General features: G+C 44.0%; 1 protein-coding gene across 2 annotated transcripts in view; it reads left to right on the top strand.

Moving 5' to 3' along the window:
- Positions 1–19,653, top strand: part of OSBPL10 (oxysterol binding protein like 10) — a 377,400-nt gene that overhangs the window by 70,681 nt on the left and 287,066 nt on the right. Inside the window, exon 1 of one of the 2 annotated variants that reach the window (XM_059939068.1) lies at positions 11,617–12,119. The exons of the other annotated variant lie outside the window; for it this stretch is intronic. Within the exon in view, the coding sequence (XP_059795051.1) occupies positions 11,839–12,119 (281 nt within the window). The 5' untranslated portion in view covers positions 11,617–11,838. Of the gene's footprint in view, positions 1–11,616; positions 12,120–19,653 lie in introns of those variants that run through there. 2 annotated transcript variants of the gene reach the window in all.

Here is a 19,653-nt window from a genome sequence, read left to right as displayed (position 1 = left end):
AAGATTTGAGCAGGTGATGGTAAGTATGCAGGTAGGCAGACATTCATCCATCCTTCCTTCCATCCATCCATGCATCCACCACCCTTCCTTCTTTCCTTTCATCCATGCATACATGCATCCGTCCTTGCATGCATTCGTCCTTCTGTTCCCTGCCATAGGGAACCCATTCCCTAACGTGAAGGTAACCTGGCACTTGACCTCATATATCTTTTTTTCCTTCTTTTTAAAAATTTGTTTAAAATTTTTACGTTTAATAAAATTCACTCTTTTTTGGTGGACAGTCTATGAGTTTTGACAAGTGGATAGAGTCCTTATAACCACTGCCACAATCCTCCTACAGAGCAGGTCCATCACCCCACCCCACTCCAAAAAATCCTCTCCAGCTGACTCTGTAGTCAGACCCTGGCTTCACCCTTACCTCTCGGCAACCACTGATCTGTTCCTTGTCCCTATACTTTTGCCTTTTCCGGAGTGTCCTATAAATGGGATCACATAGTACGTGCTTCAGTCTGGCTTCTTTTTCTTAGCATAATGCATTCAAGATTTACTTGTGCTGTTGCAGGGATCAACAGTTTGCTCTCTCTTATTGCTGAGTAGTTGTCCGTTGTATGAATGTATGTTTTGTTTTGTTTTCAGTTCATTCCCCAGTTGAGGGATACTCGGGTTGTTTCCATGTTTTGATGATTATGAATGAAGCAGCAATAAACATTCTTTTAGAGGTTTTATTGTGAACATAGATTTTTGTTACATTTAGATAAACATCCAAAGTGGGATAGCTAGGTTGTATTTGTTGTTGTTGTCGTTCTTTCACTTGTATTTATTTTTAATTGAGGTAACATAGATTTATAACATTATATAAGCTTCATGTGTGCAACATTATATTTCTACTTCTGTATACCCTGCAATGTGCTCACGCCCCAAAATTTGGTTTCCATCCCGTTTACCCATTTCACCCTCCCTCCCAGACCCTCCTCCTGTGGTAGCCACTACCCTGTTCTCTGTATCTTTGTGTTTGTTTTTGTTTGGTTTGGTTTGTTCATTTATTTTGTTTTGTTTGTTTGTTTTTTATCAATATTTTTATTGAAGTATAATTTATTTACAATGTTGTGTTAATTTCTGCTGTACAGCAAAGTGATTCAGTTATACATAATATATATATAAACATTCTTCTTTAAAATAATCTTTTCCATTATGGTTTATCATAGGATATTGTATATAGTTCTCTGTGCTATACAGTAGGACCTTGTTGTTTGCTTGTTAGTTTTTTATATTCCACATGTTGATGAAAATAACCAATAAACAATCTATACAAGGAATAGAAAAGAGTTTTATTTGAGCCAAACTGAGGACTATAGCCCTGAAGACAGACCCTGCACAGTTTTATGTCTTGTCAGAACAAAGAACATCAAACAAGTCAGGGAAACATTCCTTCAAGGTTTCAAAAAATAGATCAGCACGTACACAGCAAGTCAGCGTGGCCTTGGCACCTGAGAAAGGAGTCTTATTGCCAGACACATTGGTGTCCCACGAAGGGAGGCATTTAATCTTTATTTTTAACATGGACATTCTTGACTTCTGGTCAATGTGCCCTTTTCCTTAATAATTAAAGGAGATGTACAATGTATGTTTGATAAGCCACAAACAGGCTGTTTTAGCATGAAATTCAAGTCCATTCATGTATAAGCCAGAATGACTTCCTTATATCTCCATATGTGAAAATTTCTATTACTACACATATGAGTGAAATCATACAGTCTTTGTCTTTCTCTGTCTTATTCACTTGGTAAGTGTATGTTTAACTTTAGAAGAAACTGCCAAAAAGTTTTCCAAAGTGGCTGTCCTAGTTTGCATTCTCACCAGCAATGTATAAGCGTTCCAGTTACTCTTAAGTCTTCACTAGCACGTGGTATCATTAGTTTTTTGTGTGTGTGTGTGTGTGTGTGTGTGTGTGTGTGTGTTTAGCCATACCAATAGGTATGTAGTATATCATTGTAGTTTTAATTTGCATTTCCCCAATGACTAAAGATGTTGAGCATCTCTTCATGTACTTATTTGTCATCTGTATATCACATTTGATGATTATTTAAATCTTTCACCATTAAAAAAAATAAGGCTGTTTATTTTCTTAGTTCTACATTTTGAGAGTTCTTTACATATTCTGGGGACAAGTCCTTTGTCAGGTACGTGACTTGCAAACATTTTCCCCAGCCTGTGGCTTGTCTTTTCATTCTCTTGTCAGTGTCTTTGCAGAGCAAAAATTTTTTAATTTTGATAATGTCAAATTTTCAATTTTTAACAATAGATTATGCTTTTGTTGTAGTATCTGAGAACTATTTCCCTATTCCAAGTTCATAAAGCTTTCTCCTATGTTTTCTTCCTAAAGTTTGTTTTACCTTCCACATTTTGGTTTATGATTCATTTTGAGTTAATTTTTGTATAAGGTGTAGGTAAGGTTCGTTTTTTTTTTTTTTTTTTTTTGCATATGAATGTCCAGTTGTTCCAGCATCATTTGTTGAAAAGATCACCCATGTAGGCTCAATGTAATCACAAGAATTCTTGTAAGAGGGACACAGGAGGGTCAGAATCGGAAGGAAATTAAATGACAGAAGCAGAGGTTGGGGTGATGCCATTGCTGGAGGGGCCATGAGCCAAGGAATGCAGGTGCCCCTAGAAGCTGGAGAAGGCAGGGAACTGACTCTCCCGTAGCGCCTTCAGAAAAAATACTGTACTGCCTGCTAATACTTTGATTATATAGCCTGTAAGACCCATTTTTGAATTTCTGACTGCCAGAACTGTAAGATAATAAATTATAATAAATTTGTATTGTTTTAAGCCACCAAGTTTGTGGTACTAGTTTACAGCAGAAACAGGAAACTAATACAGAAAGCTCCATTGAATTGTGTTTGCACTTCTATCAAAAGTCAATTGGCTATTCTGTAGAACTATTTCTAGATTTTATATTGTTCCATTTTTCTGTGTGTCTATGCTTTTGCCAATACCACATCGATCTATCATTTTTATTTTAACCTGCCCTGAGTTATTTTATTTTCCCTGCTTCATATCTTCAGGATATGAAAATTTGGTCAAGGGTAGTGAGAAGGAAACAAAGAGATAAAAATTACAAAATGACAACTTTCAAGGTAGCCATCTGTATTAGTTAATTTCTGCTGAGTAAAAAATTATCCCAAGTTTAGTGGCTTAAAACAGAAACACTTACTGTCTCACAGTTTCTGAAGGTTAGGAATCTGGAAGCAGCTTAGCTGGGCGGTTCTGCCTCAGGGTCTCTCATGAGGTTGCAGCCAAGCTGTCTGTCAGGGCTGCACTCATCCTGAGGCTTGACTGGGGTGGACCTGCTTCCGAGGTCACTCATGTGGCGGTCAGCTGGCCTCTGAAAACCTGCTTCCAAGATGACTCACATAGTGGCTGGCATGCTTTAATTCCTCTCTGTAGGCTGCCTGGGTGTCCTTATGACATGGGAGCTGGCTTCCCTAGTGTGAATGATGAGAGAGAGAAACAGAGAGAACATTCACCTGAGACAGGAACCATTGTCTTTTTATAACATAACCTTGGACATGATGTCTCATTACTTCTGCCAATGTTCTCTTCACTAGAAGTGGGTCACCAAGTCTATTCCACACTCAAGGGGAGAGGAATTAAGCTCCACCTCTTGAGAAAGTATCACAGAATCTGTAGACATATCTTTGAAACCACTATAGTCTGGCCACAAATTATTTATATCCCTCCCACATGCAAAACACACTTGTCCACTCAAGGGCCCCTAAGAGTCTCCTCCCATCACTGCACCAGCTTGAAGTCAGAATCACGTCCTCTAAGCTGAGTCCAGGAGAGGAGAGGATGCCCAGGGGTAGCTATTGAAGATCAGCTCCTTGAGTTCATTCCCACGACCTGTGAAACTGAAGAAAGGCTATCTGCCCCCTCCCCCCTCAACAGACAGTGGTCAACAGACACAGACACAGGATAGCTGCTCTGATATTCCTGTTCAAAAAGGGGGAAACGGGAAGCAGGAAGGAATCAGTGGTCCACGGTGATTCTAAAATCCAGTCAACAAGTTGTAATCCTCTTTCAAGTCCCTTGATTGCATCTCAAGACCTGGGAATAATTCTCCTGTGGTCCTTGACTCCCTCTCCAAACCCTTGGTTTTGCCTCCCAGTCAACCTTCCCTCTTTACAAGAGGTAACGCACCTTTGCTCTGTTTTCCTAACCCCAGTTCATAAAGATTTCTCCTATGCTTTCTTTTAAAAGTTAATATTTTTGTGTTTCACCTTTTAGTTTTTGATTCCTTTTGAGGTCATTTTTGAATAAAGTGTGAAGTATGGATTTTTAAATTTTTTGCATATATATGTCCAATTGTTCCAGCACTGTTTTTTTGTGGGGTTTTTTTGTTATTGTTGTTTTTAAAGAAACTGTTTATTTTCCAACCACCTTTTTTCCATTTTCTGTCTAAGAGTCTGTGGAAGAACAGCTTCCGTGTGTTCCTGCTGCAAGGAATTTGAAAATATCTTCCTTGTTCATGTGCAGGACCTCAAGGGCTCTGGATATTGTGGAAGTTTTCCTTTAAGTTACCATGGGAACCAGAACACTGCCGTGTTGACCCCTCCCTGGGTATCTTGGAAAGTCAGCACCTTTGTTGAAATGTGGCAGAAATGACCCTGCGCCAGTCCCTAGACCAGGCTTCAAGAGGCTTTGCATGCTTCCTCTTTCTGGAACCCTCTCAGTGCCCTGAGAACAAGCTGAGGTGAGGCTGCAGGAGGATGAGAGATCCTGGTGAGGACGAAGAGCCCAGCTGTCCCAGCCAAGGCCAACCTAGACCATTCAGCCATCGCTCAAACACGCGAGGAGACCCAGACAGGATCAGCACAGTGAAAACTGATTCACACTTTCTTGGAGAATTTTGTAATACATGAGCCATGTTTATAATAAGCAGTTTGACCCAGTCACTGTAATTCCAGTATCTTATTCTAAGGAAATAATTTAACTAATGTACAAGGTTATTTAAAGAACATTTTTTTATAACAGCAAAAGTTTGAAACACTATAGTGTGCCTCACTAATGGGATGATTAAATAGGGGTGCACATATATAGAACAATACTCTGAAACTTTTACAAGTTTCAGATATATAGCTGATATACAGTTGATATACAGGTGATATATATAGATGATATAGCTCTAAAGGAACCTCTCTATACCATATACTTCAGTCAACAAAGCACGTTAGAAATATATTTTACAGTATGAACTTTTTTTTTTTTTTTTTTTGGCCTTATCACGCAGCTTGTGGGATCCTAGCTCCCCGACCAGGGATTGAACCCAGGCCCCCTGCAGTGGAAGCACGGAGTCCTAACCACTGGACCGCCAGGGAAGTCCCAGTATGAACCTGTTTTTGGATAAGATAATCTGTAACTATATTTCTGCATAGAAAAATGTCTGGAAGAACATACACATAACTTATTAACAGTGGTTTCCTCTGGGGAGGTGTTACAAATATATTTCACTTTCTATTGTACATTGTATCTTTGTGTATATGAATCTTTACAAATGAGCATCCATTTAAATAAATTAATCATCAAAACAATGACATAATTTCCATTTTGGAAAAATGTCAATATAATGTATATATGGCTGTATTGTGAAGGTGCATATGACCATTGTAGTAATTTGATTTTCCTGGATATAACCCTCAGGGCGGTCCTGATGGAGCGCTCCTGGTTCACAGGGTGATAGACTGTCCCTACTCCCATTGTGGTGTTTCCATCTTCCCAGCGGCTGGTAAAGTTGCAAGTACATACTGCAGCTGAAGTCCAGGCAGTGAATTTGTAAGAACATTGGACTTGGCGTCAGAAGACCTGAGTTCAGGTTTAGTATTAGCTTCTCCTTTCTGAGTTTCTGTTTCTTCCCCAGTAAAACTGCACTTCATTCATCAAACAATAAACATTTATTGAGGATTATGGCGTGCAGGCCCTGTGGCTGGATGCTAGGGGCCCAAGCTCCTGCCCTGCCTCTCTCCCAATGGTGATGGGAGAATCAATTCCTACATGAACAAAAGTGTAACAAGAAATGGAATTCCAGGCACTGAGCTGTACTTTTAGTGGTTTCATTAAGTAGAAGAAAGAAGACTGAATCCATTATGAAGCAAGTGGAATAGTTTAGTGGTAAAGAACTCAAGCTCATTAGCCAAACTGCCTGAGTTTAAATTCTAGCTCCAGCAGGGTTTGGGAGGATGTTGCTTAACATTTCTTTTTTTTAATTTTTTGAAATATAAAATAAAATATTTTTTTTAGTAAATTTATTTATTTATTTTTGGCTGCGTTGGGTCTTCGTTGCTGCACGTGGGCTTTCTCTAGTTGCAGCGAGCGGGGGCTCCTTTTCGTTGCGGTGCGCGGGCTTCTCACTGTGGTGGCTTTGCTTTGTTGTGGAGCACGGGCTCTAGGCACGCAGGCTTCAGTAGTTGTGGCACACGGGCTCAGTAGTTGTGGCTCCCGGGCTCTAGAGCGCAGGCTCAGTAGTTGCGGTGCACGGGCTTAGTTGCTCCGTGGCATGTGGGATATTCCCGGACCAGGGCTCGAACCCGTGTCCCCTGCATTGGCAGGAGGATTCTTAACCACTGCGCCACCAGGGAAGCCCTAAAATAAATTTCTATTTCTCCTTGTAGAACAAGAATAAAATTTTTTACATCTTGCCCCATTTTTGCTGAACATTTCTTTGTTTTAGTTTTTCTCCACCTGTAAAATAGGAATAGGAACAGTACACAGCTCATGTGGTTGTTGTAAAGATTAAATGAGTCACTATGTATAAAACACTTGGCACAGTGCCTGGCACATAGTAAGTGCTCAATAAATATTAGCTATGATTGTTATTATTTGGGATGGAGAACACATTAGATCAGTTGTTTCTAACACAAATGTGACCAAGTTGAAACAGAGGGTGATGTGCCTGTAACAAACTTCTCTCCACTTGTGGCTTCATGTATGGCATCTGGCCAACCATGTCAGTGACTAATTACTTTTTCTAAAATTTATTTTGGGACTTCCCTGGTGGCGCAGTGGTTAAGAATCCACGTGCCAATGCAGGGGACACGGGTTCGAGCCCTGGTCTGGGAATACCCCACATGCCGCAGAGCAACTAAGCCCGTGCACCACAACTACAGAGCCTGCGCTCTAGAGCCCGCGAGCCACAGCTACTGAGCCCTCACACCACAACTACTGAAGCCCATGTGCCTAGAGCCTGTGCTCTGCAACAAGGGAAGCCACTGCAATGAGAAGCCTGCACACCGCAACAAAGAGTAGCCCCCACTCGCCGCAACTAGAGAAAGCCTGTGTGCAGCAAAGACCCAATGCAGCCAAAAATAAAAATAAAAAAAAATTAAAATGCTGTGAATTCAGAACACAAAGATAAAAAAATTTATTTTATTGAAGTATAGTTGATTTACAATGTCGTGTTAATTTCTAGTACTACTTACTCTTGCTGGTCCATGAACATCCTCTTAAGACTTTATGTGCCATTGGCAAGAATGACAGTCCCAGCTAGAAGAGGGGGTTCCGGAAACAATTACTGGAAACTCCAGACCAGCTCTCTGGGTCCATGTGGAGAAACTGGGGTAGTCAGCTCCCTACTTGGGGCGACTGTTTCTGCCCATTATTTGAAGAGGTGTGGTGTGTTTGTCCTTTTGTTCCAACTATGTATGGCTTCCATTCACAAAGTCTTCACATGGTCCAAGATGGCTGTTAGATTTCCAGTCATTCTATTTACACTTGTATTTTTCTTAATGATTTATGCAATCTGGGTGAGTTAAGGAAATAAGTCCTTGTTTTGGGCATGTACGTTTTGCAAATATTTTCACCAATTTATTATGTCTTTTGTTCTCAAATTGTTTTTCCAACATGAAGAGAATTCTGCAGGTATCTTTTCTTCACTTGCTATTCTACAGTGGGTCAAGGAAAGCTTTCTAGAAAAAGTGACTTTAAATTTAAAACTCCAGTGATCCAGCAATCCCACTCCTAGGCATATTTCTGGAGAAAACTCTAATTCGAAAAGATACATGCACCCCAGTGTTCACGGCAGCACTATTTACAATAGCCAAAACATGGAAGCAACCTAAATGTCCATTAACAGATGAATGGATGAAGAAGATGTGGTACAGATATACCATGGAATATTATTCAGCCATAAAAAGAATGAAATAATGCCATTTGCAGCAACATTGATGGACCTAGAGATTATTATTACTAAGTGAGGTAAGTCAGAGAAAGACAAACATCATATGATATCACTTATATTTGGAATCTAAAATATGATACAAATGAACCTATTTATGAAACAGAAACAGACTCACAGACATAAAAAACTTATGGCTTCCAAAGGGGAAAGGGGGTGGGGGAGGGATAAATTAGGAGTTTGGGATTAGCAGATACAAACTACTATATATAAAATAGATAAGCAACAAGGTCTTATTGTATAGCACAGGGAACTATATTCAATATCCTGTAATAAACCATAATGGAAAAGGAATATATATATATATATATATGTATAACTGAATTACTTTGCTGTACGCCTGAAACTAACACAACATTGTAAATTGACTATACTTCAATTAAAAAAACAAACAACAACAACAACAACAAACCCAATTCCATGGGTAAGAAGCACAAGCCTGGTGAAGAGGCGGGGAAGAGTGGGGACATGTGTGCTCCTCTCTCTGTCATGGTCTTGCCTCTTCTTGCAGCACATCTGCTCCATGCATCTCTTGCTACTGACTTACCTCTCTGGCCATTTCTGATCCCACACAGCTGGCTTGCTCTTGCTCAGCCCTGGCTTCTATGGTCTGAATATTTGTCAACCACAGTTTCTGAGAAACTCCCTCAATCATGTTCTACATAAAATGTATTTGACGTAAATTACTACCATGACTGGGATGCAGGAAAATTAGAGTTATGGTATCTCATTTGTTTTTTTTTTTGTGACTTGATCAAATTACTCACTTTCCCTATAAAATTCCTACACTGTCTGCAAGAGTAATTAAAGCATTATATGAAGTAATACAAGGCCAAAATGCATTGGAAAAAAAATTTTTTTTCTTCTTTTTGGCAGAGAGTTTTGAATCCCTTATCAATATCCACCCAATTCCTATGTTGAAATCCTAATTCGCAATGTGATGGTATTAGGAGGTGGGGCCTTTGAGAGGTGCTTAGTTCATGAGGGTGGGGTTAGTGCTCTTATAAAAGAGACCCCACAGAGCTCCCAAGACTCTTCTGCCACATGAGGACACAGTGAGAAGTCTGAGGCTTGGAAGAGGGTTCTCACCAGAACCTGAACATGCCGGCACCATGATCTTGGACTTCCAGCCTCCAGATTTGTGAGAAATACATTTTTGTTGTTTATAGGCTCCCAGTCTGTGGTATTTTGTTACAGCAGGCTTAACAGACTAGAACTCTGACCTTGACTAGTCCTTTCAGTGTAGCCCCTCCCCCCTTCAACTGGACTATCTCAAGGGTCTCAATTTTTTAGTCCAAAGTGAGAATTTCCTGGGCTGGCTCATCCAGTCACAGGTGGGCTGGGTAGGATGGAGTAATGGTGGTAGAGGTTCGATAATATGAAACAGGATGATGGCACCTCCCCACTTTTAGCCGGACCCTCAGGTGGCAGGCCCCCACGAGGGGTGCTGTGTGGGCATATAATGACTGACGGTTATTTTTCAGTATATGCCCACCTCCCAGTCCTCATGCCAATGAAGGGCTTCAAGAGCACTCACACACTGACCAGCTGGCTCAGGGAAAGTTATGCTGTGGGGCAAAATGGTTCCTAAAATCTCAGCGGCAAAGATTTTGTGCATGTGGCATGGCCAAGGCTAACTGGCTTCAGCTCTGTCACACGTCTTCTCACTCCATGACCCAAGCTGAAGGACAGCCCTGATCTGAGACATGCTGCTCACCTGGCAGGAGGAAGAGAAAGATGGTGGAACCGTGTGATGACTCTTAGACTTATGTTTGGGCATAGCATCTATTATATCTGTTCACAGTCCACTGGCCAAAAGAATTCCATGGCCAAGCCTGAGGGTCATGTGGAGGGAGAACAGTCCTCCCAGGGCAAGAGGCGGTAAGTATTTTGAACAAATAAACATTCTCACGTAGTTCATCCCAGCCAGTAGTATCATCAGTCCTATTTTGCAGGTGAGAAAACTAAGGCTAAAAGAGGTAACGTGATCAAGGTCATAGATTAGAACTCAGCTCCGTCTGGCTTCAAAGTTGGTCCTTTCTACCATGCAGTCTCTTGAGAATTTTTCTCTTTTTACACTGTGTGGGTACTTGGGATTGTAATTTATTCAGGGTACAACCAACTCTCATCAGCTCCAGAAGCTTCTCCATGAAAATTGCTAGAGCTAACCCACCTTTGAAAGCTTCCTGGAAGGATATGGAGCTAGAAAGGGGTCAGGCTGGGGGAACTGTCCCCATGAAAGCCGACTCTATTTCATTTAGTAATTTTTTAACTGTTGAATTATTTATCTGCTTTATGGGTTTGTAGATGGGGATCACCTATCAATATTTGTTTTTGTTTTCTTGTGTGTGTGTGTTGGGGAGAGTGTGAGATCCTCAAAGCTATTTTCTAGGTAATTTTGGAAACTTCCAGATTGCATTGGATATTTATATGCACAAAAATGATGAGTGCAGTGGAGAGAGTGTAACCCATCTACTTTTGTGGAAGAGCAAAAACACAACTTTAGATTTAGAAACCCAGCTGCAGCTCCGTGTACCTTGGGGCGGGGGTGGGGTGGGGTGGAGGTGGGGGGGGCAGAAGTTACAGCCAATAGACAGAATACTTCGCTCTGTTTGTAAGTATCTCTGATTTCTCCTGCCTTCAGTGCAGTCTTACCCATTTCGGAGCCTCCGGTTCCCAGGTGCTTCGTGATGTCTGATAACACCAGGTAGGGCTGGATTTGCCAGGTTTACATGTGTCCATCAGGGTGGGGATTAGGGTGAGGGCAGTGCGGCGCCTAGGACGCTCAATTTAAGGAGGCACTCGCAGGAGCCCGAGTTCTCTTGCCTCCGGTCCCGGCCCTGGTGTCCACTGTGCCATAACTCCGCTGGGTGAAAATGCCCCGGGAGAGCTTACCTGCCCTGTCCTCCCCTCCCAGACGCACAGGAGAGCCCGGAGAACCTCCCTGCCCTGCTTCTTGGCTCGGCCAGTGAGGTCGATGTCCAGGTGACCGTATACGTGTGTCCGGGCCAGGCTCAGTGCGGAAGACTGAGAAGAGTGTGCGCGTGAGCCGGCGTTAGGCCAGGCGGGTCCATATCCGGGTGGACCCGGTGGGTGGGACCGCCCCTCCCTCCAGGTCCCGAGGTGGGTGGGGGGCGGGGAGTGACGCGCGGAGATTCCCTTTCGCACCTTCCCATCCGAGAGGGGGCGGCAGGGTGTGGATTCCGGGCGTGCCCACCCTGCGCATCGGCGCCGGGAGCGCCCCGAGCCCCGGGCTTGGGCGGCCGCGGGGACTGGAAAGCAGAGGAGGAGGAACCGGAGGAGGGCTTGCCGAACCGGCCACCCGCTCCGAACTTGCCGGGAAAACTAGTGCGGAGGGAGGGGCCGGGGCCCGGGCCGCGGCGGGAGGAGGGGCGGCCGCAGCTGCATCCAGCCCCGTTGGCTTCCTTCCCAGCTCTCCTTTGCCTCCTCCTCCTCTTCCTCCTGTATGAGTCAGGCGTTTCCCGGGGATTTGGAGCAGCCACGCGCGGCCCGGGTGCCCGGAGCTGTAGCCGCCGCCGCGCCAGGAGCTCCAGCGCCGGGGTCGCCACCGCTGCGGGCACCCGCGTCCCAGGCGCGCGCGAACCATGGAGAGGGCGGCCCAGGGCGCAGACGGCGGCGGGGGCAGCAACAGCAGCAGCCGCAGCAGCAGCCGCGCCACCTCGGCCGGCTCCTCGCCCTCCTGCTCCCTAGCGGGCCGGGGGGTCTCCGGTCGGTCGGCGGCCGCCGCGCTCGGCGGCGGGGGCAGCCGCAGTAGCCCGGGCTCGGTGGCCGCTAGCCCGTGCGGGGGAAGCGGCCGGCGGAGGGAGCCGGCGCTCGAGGGCGTGCTCAGCAAATACACCAATCTTCTCCAGGGCTGGCAGAACAGGTAACGCGCCGGCCGCCCGCCCCTCCCCGCGCGCCGCTTGTTGTGAGTGTGAGTGTGTGCGCGCGCGATCGGGCCGCCGGCGAGCCGGGGCCGCCTCGGCACCCGGGCCCTTCCCGCGTCCTCGCTCCCCTCGGCGCGCCGCCACCCCACCCCGGGACCGCATCGCAGTGGCGGGGAGGGAGGGAGAGCCCTGGCTCCTGCTGGGACTGGAGCGGCGGGCGGGCGAGCGCGCTGGTCCCCGGGCCCTGCCTGCTAGCGGTTTCCCGTACTCCTGGAGAATGGCTGAGGACGGGAGGCAGAGGGGGCGTGCTTGACGCCTGGATGAAAGAGCTAGTACATCTGGTCCCATCACAGCAATTCTCCTCATCTCATAGTTCATTTAAAACTTTGTCGTTTAAAGACACCACCACCACCGCCAGAAACCAGCCACTTAACCTCGGCGGCTTCCGGCGCGCATGCTAGCCCCCTGCCCAGTTGGTGGCCGGGAACCTCCAATCTCTGCGACGGAAGTTTAGGGGTTTTTTTGTTTTTTGTTTTCCTTTGACACCGTCTCCCCTTTCGAAATGGCAGGTCGCTATTTAAATTATTATCATTATTTTTCCCCTTTAGGTGTTTTTTGAAATTCCCTGCTCACTCTACCCTCACAGTTGGGAAGCCTAGTTATGGACACGTGGAAGGATGGGTGTCAAGGGAAGGGGTCGCGGTGCTGTGTGGACTGAGTAGTGAGAATAGTGAGGAACACTTGAAAGGAGCAGATGGGGTACTGCTGCTGGCATTTTTAAACTTTGTTTTTCAAAAGCAAGTCAAAGGAAAATACAAATATCCATGCAAGGAGAATGGGGCTTTTTGGAGAGGTTGTTGATGAGATCTTGTGTCTGGTCCTTAATAGCCCTTGGATATTAGGACTTGGGGTTCTTAAGGATGCTTGTGAGATTTGAATCACACCCTGGGAACTCTTGCTTCTCTCTGCTGGTTAGTAGAGTGCGTGGTCCTCTCTCCCTTTGTAAGTTTCAGATTGTTTACAGCTGAAACAGCAGGCAGTTATTTACATGAAACTCAACTTAAGAGGAAGATGACTTCCTTCGTATGGAACCTGAGTTGATATTATAGACAGAGAACTTTCACCGGGCTTTCCTTGGAGATCTGCTACTGTGTTAGCGGAAGTTGCACCTTAACTTTTGAATCCTTTTATTTCTTAAAATAGCCCCAGTGTCTGCTCTTGCCTTTCCCTTTTCCCCTTCAGTTCTTGGAGAGCTGAAAGGATGGGTCGAGTGCCGAGAGGAGGAAGATGAGAGGACTGAATCTGATTTCAGTTCCTGGTAATTGCGTTGTTAATGGCACCTCACCATGCCTTGCTGGTGATAGCATTTGGTTTGTGTGTTGGACAGTCACCTTTAATGCTTTTTTCCCCAAGTAGCTTATGAGGCCAACAGAGCTTTTACCCTGGATTACTGTTATTTCACTTGGGGATGGCATTTTACCTGCAATGTATATTAAAGGATTTGTTCTTTGGAGTGGATTTAGGGGGAATTGGAGTAACTCATGCTTTTGTGTATCTAAATCTACTGGAGTATTTAGGTTGAAGGCCAGATTGAGAAGAGGCAAAATTTATAATAATGATAATAGTAATAATAACAACAACAACATGTACCTGATTGCAGGCTACACAGGTGAAATGTACTGTGTGTGCTGCTAAGGTCTCATCTTTATTGAGTTTGTTTACTGTGGTTTATAGCTGCCTGCCAATGTTTGTTCTCATCACAGTAGATGCACTGGTTTTGAAGTCTACCACTGACTCCAAAAGCATTGTCTCTTTCTAATGGTTAATGTTTCAGTGTCAGGTTTTGTTTCCCACATCTGTGTTCCCCCAGCTGTGGCCAAGGCTCCATTTAGTGATCCGGAGAAAATCTTTGATGGCTGTGACTGCATACTTTCTTCTCAAGGGGTCTTATAAAGGAAGATCTAGATCAGTGAAAAGGAAGATGGGCAGAAGACAGAAACTTGGAAAATATATTCATTTGTCCATTTAATTATTCAGAGGCACCATTCCAGCTACTCTGGAGCTACTCCAGTGTTTAAAACACTTGGGCATCTTCTCATCAAGTAGTGGAGGGGTCTCAGGATTCAGAAGTGGAAGGAGCCCACCCTTCCCCAGTCCAGGGAATTGCCTTGGTGCAAGTAGGTGGGCTGGGTCAATCTCCCTGCATTGGGGGGCCTCATGGTGTGTCCCTTTGCAGTTCTTTTCAAATTGCCTGCAGTTAATGAGAAATCTCCAGCCTCGAAGTCCTTGGTGAGTGTTCCCAGGCTGCCACGCTGCTGATGACATCCTCCACCGGCTCCTAGGGCTTTGCACTGTCACCCCCTAGTCACCACTTTTACTCTGGTGTCTGCTTGCACGTCCTCAAGTTTCTGTAATGCTTATATTTTACCATTCAGTATCATATTCTGCCTTAACTTATTTGTAGTACTCTCATCCTCATCCCCATGCCCTGAGGAAGGTGGTGTGGCCAGAACACAAAATAAATGACATAAACAGAGGTGACAGGAGGGAAAACTACACAGGTGGGACACGCTCAGGGGAGCATGTCCAGGACACTTGGCTCTCTCATTGGCTGAGAAAGTGTGAAGTAATCAGAGCCGGGGGAAGTGGGGAGGGCAGGGGAGGGAATACCCATTAAGGAGTTTCTATAATCCGTTATTATAGTTCTTTAAAGAAAATATTTCAGACATTACAGCATGGTAGAGATTTGTAAGATGGCATTAAAGAGTAAATGCCTCTAAACAAATGAATACAATTTCCGGAAGAGGTAGGTGCTACAAATATTAAAAATATATTTAGGGAATTCCCTGGTGGTCCAGTGGTTAGGACTCTGTGATTCCACTGCAGGGGGCCCGGGTTCAATCCCAGTTTGGGGAACTAGGATCCCACAAGCTGCACGGCCAAAAAAAAAAAATATGGAACCAGCTTCTAATTCTTTTTCAGGTGATTGGTGGGGTTGTGAGAACTCAGTAAAACACTGAAAGGCAAATCTTGAATAGGATAAGGAAGATGAGTGTTGGCAAAAGAAAACCTCAGGCCACCAATGGACATTTATTTGGAAAGTTAGAGCAGTGTGTCCTGACGTCAGCATTTAGCACACCTGTTACCTTGGGCCAGTTCCCTTATTGCACTGGGCTTCCGTTTTCCCATCTGTTAAATGTCGAAGATGGTGTTACCCCTATGCTTCTCATTAGTTCAGTGTGGGGATTAAATGAAGACACCGGTGTATAAGGGGCTGAGAATAGTTGAGGATCCTGGGAAGTGGGAGCTATTATTGGATCTTCAATTTGCCCCTTGGTAAATGGACCCTTTCTGGTCCATAAAATTCTTGGTCTAATTTTTGAATGCTGGGATGACTCTGGGACTCCATTAACGTAATTATCCTAGAGTTCTTTGAGGGGAGAGAGATCATTTAAAACTTGGAACCAGACAGTTACATCTCGGGGGGAAGTGACTTACTCCCTCTTCCAGCCTCTAATCCCCATCTCCCTTCCTTGCTTTTCCTCCTTAACACTTAACCGCCAGCTGACATGCTCTGTATTTTACTCTTTTGTCTTTCTGCACTAGGTGTTAGCTCCCTGAGGACAGAGAATAATTTCACCTGTCTTGTTCACTGCTGTATTGCCAGTGCCTAGAACAGGGTGTGGCATATAATAAAGGTTCAGCAAGTATTACTGAATGAGTAAGCAAAGGAATGCATGACAGAGAAGAAATCAAACCAGGACTTAGTTCTGTTTTGGCCAGTGTTTGCTACTGTTATAATTCTTAGTTCTCTACCTGCTCATAGCCTTGTCCTTGAGTTAGTACGTTTATCATTTGCCCTGCTGTCCGCAACCATCAGTCTTTGTCTTCTGGGTCAGCAGACATGCCCACCCTGACTTCAGACCCACCACAGCCCACCAAGGGTGGACCTTTAGGGACTAGATTTCCAGGGCTTGCTTTTGTCTTGATCTGCATTAACATACTTTGAGAAGGTAGTGTTTAGCCTCCAGCCGTGACTTCCCAGGATTTTGGGGCCACCTGGACCATTTAGCAAAACCAGTAGGGGCATATATTAACTTTAAAAATCATACTGCATTAAAATGAATGGTTTTTGAATATTCCAGTAGTTTTAGAGGTAATTGGTGGTGATACTAGGTTTGAAAATCACTGCTCTGGTTTAACGTTCTTGCCTCTGTGTACTTGGGAAGGATTTGCACATCTTGCTGTCCGGGTTGTCAGATTGTTCTGAGGCTGCACTCAAATAGTTTAGGGACACTAGATCGTTTCATTGACAATAATAATAAAGGGGCAGTTGCTTAGTTTACAAAACTGCATATTACATATAATATATGTAATATGCACAATATATGTAATATATTGTATATGTTATAACCTGCTGTGTGTTAATCATTCCCTGCAGGATCCCCTCTCCCCCACCTGTTAATTTTATTATTATTATTTTTAAATTTCTTGATTTATTTGGTTGCACTGGGTCTTAGTTGCGGCAGGTGGGCTCCTTAGTTGTGGCAGGCGGGCTCCTTAGCTGTGGCAGGCGGGCTCCTTAGTTGCAGCACGTGGGCTCCTTGGTTGTGGCATGCAAACTCTTAGTTGCGGCATGCATTTGGGATCTAGTTCCCTGATCAGGGATCGAACTCGGGCCCCCTGCATTGGGAGTGCGGAGTCTTAACCACTGCGCCACCAGGTAAGTCCCCTCCCCCACCTTTTATTTATTTTTTAAAAAATTTATTTATTTATTTGTTTTTTTATTTTTGGCTGTGCTGTGTTGGGTCTTCCTTGCTGTGCGCAGGCTTTCTCTAGTTGCAGTGAGCGGGGGCTACTCTTTGTTGCGGTGCGCAGGCTTCTCATTGTCATGGCTTCTCTTGCTGCAGAGCACGGGCTCTAGGCGTGCCGGCTTCAGTAGTTGTGGCACGTGGGCTCAGCAGTTGTGCGCTCTCTAGAGCGCAGGCTCAGTAGTTGTGGTGCACGGGCTTAGTTGCCCCGCGGCATGTGGGATCTTCCTGGTCCAGGGCTCAAACCCGTGTCCCTTGCATTGGCAGGCGGATTCTTAACCACTGCGCCACCAGGGGAACTCTCCCCCGCTTTTAAAACGTACATGTATTTGGGGAGATTTATACCAAATGGTTACCATAGTTTTCCTTGGTTGGTGGGATTGTGGGTGATTTTTATTTTCTTCTCTTCTCTTTTTTCCATTATTTTTTCCCCCTAAGGTTAACTTACATCCATTTTGCGGTTCGAAAACGTTATTGAGAAAAAGGAAAGCTGCCCACACCTTTTCACATAATCTCTGAATAACTGAGTTTTTGAGGATAAATTTGAAGTCTAACATACATTCAGAAAAGTACACAACTCATAAGCGTACATAATTCAATGAATTTTCATACACAGAGCACACCCAGGTCAAGAAAGAGCAGCCCCCCAACCCCATCCCTTGCAGTCATCCCCTCAGCCCCCCCGGAGGGCTCCACTATTCTGTTTTCTAGTACCGTAGATTAGTTAGGCCTTTTTTTGAATTTCATATCATACAGGATGTGATCTTCTGTATCTGGCTTTTTTCTCTTAACATTATGTTTGAGAGCCCCACCCATGTTGTGGTCTATTTATTTCCACTACTGTTTGGTGTTCCATTGTGTGAATATACTAAATATGTTTATATCTATTGCAGATGCAGATAGACATTTGAGTTCTTCCCAGTTTTTGGCCCATACGAATAGTTTTGGGAAATAATATGTATGCCTTTCTGTGGGTGGATACCTAGGAGTGGAGATATTGCAAATGTCCCCCTTATGAGATATTGCCAGAGAGTTTTGCAGAGTGGTTGTGTCTGTTAATACTCCACCAGAAATGTGTGAGTTCCAGCTGTTCCACAGACTCTTGCACACTTGACATCGTCTGTTGTTTTCACCGTAGCCAATCTGGTGGGTATGTGGTGGTATTTCATTGTGTGGTTTTGATTTGCCTTCCCTGAAGACTAATGAAGTTTAGCGTCTTTTCATGTATCTATTGGCCATTTGGATGTCATGTTTTGTAAGGTGTTATTTAAATCCTTTGTCTATTTATATATTGGGGTATCTGCCTTTTTCGTATTGACTTGTAAAAGTTCTTTTCTGGATACAAGTTCATTGATGGGTCTGTGTACACATGCACACAGGCAGTGCATATTAGAGAAGGCAGCTATCTTCTTTCACTCTATGGTTTGCCAGTTCATCTCTTACTAGTGTCTTGGTAAACATAAAATCTTAATTTTAATGTCACATTTTCAATGTTTTCCCTTTATGTTTGGTTCTTTTTGAGCCCTGTTTAGGAAATCTTTGCCTACCCCATGGTAATGAGATGTTCTCTGATGTTTTCTTTCAAGAGAAAAAAACCCTTTTATTAATTTGAAATTAATAAATTAATTTCTTAGGAGTTTGAGTTGATACTGGGGGAATGTAGACTGCTGGCAGAAGCAATACAGCTTTAAGGCTTCCAGTCTGTATTAGTTTTCTTATGGCTGTTATGAAAAATGACCACAAACTTGGTAACTTTAAACAACAGGAAGTTATTTTCTCATAGTTCTGGAGGGCAGAAGTCTGAAATCAGGTTCACTGGGTCAAAATCAAGGTGTTGGCAGGACCGTGCTCCCACCGGATACTCTAAGGGAAAATTGCTTCTTGCTTCTTCCAGCTTCTGGTGGCTGCCAGCATTCCTTGGCTTGTAACTGCATCACTCCAGTTTATGCCTGTCTTCATGTTGCCTTCTCCTCTGTGTGTGTCAAATCTCCCTCTGCTCCCCTGTTAGAAGGACTCCTATGAATGCATTTAGGGCCCACCTAGATAATCCCTCCATTTCAAGATCCTGAATTTTATCAATCTGCCATATGCCAAAAACTTTGCTGTGTAAGGTAACAGTCACAGGTTCCAGGGATTAGGATGTGGACATCTTGGTGGTGGGGGGTATTGCATCCCGACAGTCATAATTCTAAGGTGGTTCTTTAGCTCTCCAGCTCCCTTCCCCATCCACCTTTCCTGCCTTCCACCAGTTGCCATGGTGACAGCCATCTCTCCCATGGAAGGGCGCAGGTTGCTGTCATGACTATAATGGGCTTGTTAGGAAGCATTGGTGGGCTCATTCATCTTTGTTTGCTAGACAGACCCCCTTGGGCAAATATTAGGTAGGTAATATTGTGAGGGAAATTGTTTCTAATGCCTGTGAGTAAACCTAATTTACTTTAATGGGCAAATCAGGGTTTCTTTGGGGTTTCTTTAAGTTCTACTGAGAAGTTAGTTTTGGAAGGAATCATGTGATAATCTGTTTTCCATTTTATTGTCAGAATGACTCATTAGTCCAAGGACTTCTTTTTAAAGTTATAATTAACATACAATACAATGCACAGGTCTTAGGTGCTCTGTTTGAATTTTTTTTTTTTTTATTTTTTTTTATTTTTATTTATTTATTTATTTTTAATTTATGGCTATGTTGGGTCTTCGTTTCTGTGCGAGGGCTTTCTCTAGT

This window comes from Balaenoptera ricei, chromosome 11 (genome assembly GCF_028023285.1).
Source record: "Balaenoptera ricei isolate mBalRic1 chromosome 11, mBalRic1.hap2, whole genome shotgun sequence".
NCBI lineage: Eukaryota > Metazoa > Chordata > Mammalia > Artiodactyla > Balaenopteridae > Balaenoptera > Balaenoptera ricei.
Note: the sequence above shows the minus strand (reverse complement) of the source record. Positions and strands in the feature narration are given on the sequence as shown.